The 5,825-nt window shown below is 39.6% G+C and overlaps 1 protein-coding gene across 1 annotated transcript; it reads left to right on the plus strand.

The window, feature by feature from the left end:
- Positions 1-3,255: 3,255 nt before the first annotated feature.
- On the plus strand, positions 3,256-5,368 carry LOC121986586. Its single transcript, XM_042540545.1, has 8 exons — positions 3,256-3,370; positions 3,509-3,614; positions 3,681-3,784; positions 4,140-4,205; positions 4,308-4,540; positions 4,626-5,066; positions 5,148-5,234; positions 5,312-5,368. The coding sequence occupies exons 1-8, from the start codon at positions 3,256-3,258 to the stop codon at positions 5,366-5,368; spliced, it is 1,209 nt and encodes a 402-aa protein (XP_042396479.1).
- The last annotated feature ends 457 nt before the right edge of the window (positions 5,369-5,825 follow it).

Genomic DNA, 5,825 nt, shown 5'->3' on the forward strand with positions numbered 1-5,825 from the left:
TCACGGCTTCCTCAACTGATAGTTTGCCCTGACGAAACTCCGTGAACTCGTCGTAGTGACGGTTGGTGACCCGCATGTGAAAGAACTCCTCAAAGAATTCCTTCTCGAAGTCAGCCCATGTCATCTGGTTCACTGGGCGCTTCGCTCTGATTATCTCCCACCACATACGTGCATCTCCTGTCAGACAGAAGGAGGCGCACTTCACCTTCTCATGTTCTGGCCAGTCCAGAAGCTCCATCGTACTTTCCAGTGTTTTGAACCATGCCTGAGCATCCCATGGTTCATTGCTGCCTGAGAAATTCTCTGGCTTGACTCTCTGCCACTGGATCAGATAGGCTTCTCTCTGCGTTCCTGCTGCTGGGGCTACTGGTGCCGTAGGCTGGACTGGTGGAACCTCTAAGACCACTGGTGTCGCTAAGTTAGGCTCCGGGGTGACAGTGGGAGTGTTCTGCTGACTAGCCTTTAAGGTGGCTGTTCAGCTAGCTGCTGCTGTAACTGAGCCACTAGTGCTGTAAGGTATGGGGGAGGCACTGAACTGTCTGCCTCATGCTGGGGCTCAGTGGCTGGTGCCCTTCTAGCTGGGCGTCCTCGTGTCATTTCTAAAGACATAGAGGACATACATAACTAAGGCAATCATGTTTATATATCTACTATCATTATCATGTTAGGTGTTATCATCTATCAACATGCTACAGTTTATATAAACATGAAAGAAAGAACATAATAAAGTGAGAGACGTTTCTTACTTAGAAGCTGCAGGTACAATGCTGATGTGTGTGTAGGAAGTATGGAAACTGCTCTGATACCACTCTGTAACGACCCGCCTTCTACTGACTAGGCTGTGAGGCCGATCGCTACATTATGCTGTGCTAAATTACTATTGCGAAAATCTGGATTGATTAAAATTTTACTAAACTGATTTCTGTAAAATCTGAACTTAATATTCTAGGTGTACCTAGGAGTTGTACACATGCTAGGGAAGATAATCTATGCCTCTCGGATGTCCTGCTAGCTGTAATCAGGCATTTCAATCGATCCATGAATCGATTGGGCTGTCGGATCGATCCAGTGATCGATCCAGCTTGATACCGGCACGGAGAAAAGTTCTGGATCGGTCGGCTGACCGATCCATAAGCTACATTGCTTCTGTATGCGGCTGGATCGGTCTACCGACGGATCCAGGAGTACACCGATCGGTCGGCTGATCGATGAGCTCACTGATCGGTCGGCTGACCGATCAATGAGCTTTGTACTTCTCTGTTCGCATCTGGATCGGTCGGATGACCGATCCATAAACTCTCTATTCGCGACTGGATCGGTCAGCTGACCGATCCAGTGGCACTACCCCATTTCTGATCGATCCGTAGATCGATCTGAGTTTCTGATTTCACACCGAAACTCTGATTTCAGCACTAGTTCGTGCCAAAACCTCACACAATAATTATACAATGCATGTAAAACATTCTAATATCCACTAACTAGCATTCTAACATAACATAGTGCAAGGTTTATTAATTCATAGCATTTAAACCACTAGAAATGCATAAAAGTGTCTTAAGAAAAGAAGCTAAGTTCTTAATTTGCTAAACTTCCTAAGGATCTTCATTCCAGGTTCCTGCCACACACACCATCTCTGCATTGACCTCCAGCTTCCTCTGCTAGTCCATCTTTCCTTTACCTTTATCTGCAGTATAAGGAAAAGAAAGTATCTATAAGCTTTCGCTTAGTAAGAAACCATCTACCTCACTAAAACATGCATTCGATGCAATATGCTTTTAAAAACATGCTATCAAACATATGATGAACTTGTTAACACATGGCATACTGAAATCACATGGTATAAATACTGAAACATGGCATGCATAATAAAATCTAAGCATGGAGCTATTTCATGGTATCAACTAGGGGAACTAAACTGAAACTGAAACTAAAACTGAGCTAACACTCTATTCACATAACTAGATTACGAGTTTGAAAGCTATTATCATAATAAGTGAAAATAGTAATCATGCTGCTGTTTGGGCCAGGCAACCGTACTTGCTGTGCGCGCATCCCTAGCTAGACCCGGGTTTGCAAGTCCCACATTTAGTAGGGTTTACTAGGTTATCTAAACCTAGAGACCGATTATGGGAGCCCAGCCCAATGGATATCTAATCCTGTACAGTGCCACTAAAAATAAAATACTGAATATAGCTACTAATTGTTTATTTTGCTGTTTCTAGGTTATCTGAACCTAGAGCTAGGTTATCTAAACCTAGAGGCGACTGTGGGAGCCCACCCATTCGATCGTAGTCCCATGTTAGCTGAAACTAGACTGATATACTGATTTAAATGCTACTAATGCATTTAACTGAGCTGTTAAAAATATCTGAGGTAGTATTTAGCTACACTAATCATTTTGTCGAACACTTGGTGTGCTCCAACTCTCCCCTCTAATAGGGAGACCACCTCTAGGCACCCGACAACGTCTAGAGCCTCCAACTGAAGGAGAACAACGTGTCTGGCCCATCTAGAGGTGCTCAACTAGATCCCTAATCTGCGAGGAGGGTTTAAACACACCCTGAGTGCCGAAAAATCTGCATATAGCTAAACTAAAGGCATGCAATCAAACGAAAGCTACTTATACTGCAGGTGAGGGGTTTCTTACCTCGTGCTCAAAGTTTCTTACGATTCTAATCGCTAGTTTCCCGGTGGAGAAGATCCCTTCGACGATCTCCTTGCGTCTATGCGTTCCTCTCGCGGAGAGGAGCGTCCTCGTATCCTTTGTGTTGCCGGGAGATATTCCTAGAACCCTTGGTTTGGTGCGCCGAGAGAGAGGGGAAAAGGAGAGGTGGGCGGCAGTGAGGGTTTGAGGGAGAGGAAGTTCTCGGTGGAAACTAAAAATAACCCTCACTTAAATCCCTATTTATATTTAGGAATTAATTCACCCAACTCTAACTTAAATATCATTGAATCCCTTTCCTTTCAGCACGGCCCTGCTGGGTTCAACTGGTTACTAAAATTATCCGTAAACCATAGGTCTCGGGTTCAATTCCCGCTTAGGCCGTTTTCATTTTCTATTTATTTTTGCTACTTCCGCTACTCTAAAAATTCCATAAAAATATTCTAAAATTCCAGAAAAATCATAGAATATTTCTAAAATAGTTTTGAGAATTTTTCGGGCGTTACAGTCACAATGAAGCTAGAATACAATTTGAGGCTTTTCAAGATCAAAGGCATAGTGTGGGGAATATTTTACGAGTACATAGTCGCGATATGGAAATTGATTATCGGACTCGTTTAACAGCAATGTTGGATGTGACACGCTTTCTATTGAAGCAAGGATTGCCCTTTCGTGGACACGATGAGTCAACTAGTTCTTCAAATAGAGGTAATTTTCTTGAGTTGCTTGAATGGTATAGTCAACGAAATGAAGAGGTTTCTAAAGTTATAAAACAAAATGCTCCTGCAAACAATCAATTGACTTCTCCAAAAATTCAAAAGGATTTAACACGTGCTTGTGCTTCAGAGATTACACTTGCTATAATCAATGATATTGGAGATAAATTCTTTTCTTTGATGGTTGATGAGGCTAGGGACAATTCAGTGAAGGAGCATATGGGAGTTGTTTTGAGGTATGTGAATAAAAAAGGATGTGTGATTGAACGATTTCTTGCAGTTGTGCATGTGCCTGACACCAGTTCTCATTCTTTGAAAATGGCTATTGATGCTTTATTTGTGCAACATGGTTTATCATTATCTAGATTGAGAGGCCAAGGATATGATGGAGCTTCAAATATGCGTGGTGAGTTCAATGGATTGAAATCTCTGATACTACAAGAAAATCCATTTGTAATGTATGTTCACTGTTTCTCTCACCATCTCCAATTAGTTCTTGTTGCTGTTGCCCATGATAATTTTACTGTGAGTGAATTTTTTGGGTATATCACTATGATTGTGAATATATCTGGAGCATCTTGTAAGAGGAGAGATCAACTTAGAAAGATTCAACATGATAAAATAATTGATGAATTGGAAAGTGGAGAAATTACTAGTGGAAAAGGAAAAAAATCAAGAAACTAGTTTAGCAAGACCTGGAGATACTCATTGGGGATCACACTACTTAACATTACTTCGTTTATGCTCTATGTGGTCTTCAGTGATAGAAGTGTTAGGAAATGTATATGATGACGCCTCTTATTCTGCAAATAAAGGTGTTGCCGGAGGTTTAATTGAGAAGATGGAGAGTTATCAATTTTTTTTTGTGTTACATTTGATGAATTATATATTGGGAATTACAAATGAGTTATCACTTTCCTTACAACAAGGGGATCAAAATATTGTTCAAGCCATGTCCTTGGTTAGAAGTGTGAAATGTCGACTACAAGACTTCAGGGAAGATGGATGGCAGATAATTTTGGAACAAGTTAACACATTTTGTGAATTGAATATGATTCCAATACTTGATATGGAGGACAACATGCTAACTCGTGGTCATGGTAGGCGTAGAGGGCAGCTCATCACCAATTTTCATCATTATCGTGTGGAGATTTTTTGTCAGGTATTATTTCTAAAAATCTATTTTTTTTTGTTAAAGATATTTCATTGATTATTAATGTTATCATGGTTGCAAATTTGAATGATAGGTTGTTGATTTAATTATACAAGAGATGAATAATTATTTTTCAGAAGTTAGTACAGAATTGCTTGGTTGCATATCATGTCTTCATCCAAGAAATTCTTTCTCTCAATTTGATGTTCACAAATTCATCCATCTTGCTGATTTTTATCCCGAGGACTTCTGTGGTACTGATTATTTATTTTTGGAACAACAACTTATGAGTTACTTTTATAATCTGCGGGATGATCCTTACTTTTCTTCAATTGATGACTTGGGAATTCTTGCTCAGAAATTGGTTGAGACTGAAAAACATTTGGGGTTCTCATTGGTTTATCGTATGATAGAGTTGGCATTAGTTTTACCAGTTGCAACTGCTTCAGTTGAACGAGTGTTTTCTGCAATGAAGATTGTGAAGACTGATTTACGTAATATAATGGGAGATGAATGGATGAATGACAGTCTAGTTGTATACATTGAAAAGGATATTTTTTTCTACAATTGAAAATGAGCAAATATTACAACATTTTCAACAAATGCAGTCTCGTAGAATCCAATTGCCTCCTCTTGTACCGACTCGTCAGTCGTCGCAGACTTCTGTGCCAACCCAGAAATGAAGCTCACCTATGGAAGAAAGGTAGACTAATCTTTCCTAAACTTCTAGTTTTTTTCTCTTGCAAGTTAGATTAAATGTTCTCAATGTTAATTTATCAGGTTATGGAGAATCGGTCTAGTATTAAGTGGGACAAGGGAAAGGCTCTCGAGTTCTAGTCTCTTGGACTCTTGGTAAACTCTAACAATATCATTTCAATCAGATATTGCAAGTATTAGTATTGCAGCCTGTTATATGATTTAAATGAGAATCCTAAGTGTTCAATAAGATCAATTGGTTATTTGGTTGTGATTAACTTAATAGGCTAAATGGCTAATAGCTTTTGCATGGAGAGTGTTTCCTGTTGTTAGTTATCAAGTGGGTTGCAAAATGAGATGTAGACCTATTTCTTATTGCTTCTGTATTGACAGAAACATTTGCTATTAAAGTGTTCTTTGTTCATCATTGATTCCTCAAAATTCTGAACTTCTTTTTTTTTTGCTCTGTTCTACACTATATCTCATAAGAATTCCATGCATATTATGATTTATATGAGTGATGTTCATGTTTATTTGGCTGCAGTTTCTGCAGCAACCTATATTATGCAAGAGTTGGAGCCTTGGAGGGATCAACACA

This window comes from Zingiber officinale, chromosome 5B (assembly GCF_018446385.1).
Source record: "Zingiber officinale cultivar Zhangliang chromosome 5B, Zo_v1.1, whole genome shotgun sequence".
NCBI classification, from domain to species: Eukaryota; Viridiplantae; Streptophyta; class Magnoliopsida; order Zingiberales; family Zingiberaceae; genus Zingiber; species Zingiber officinale.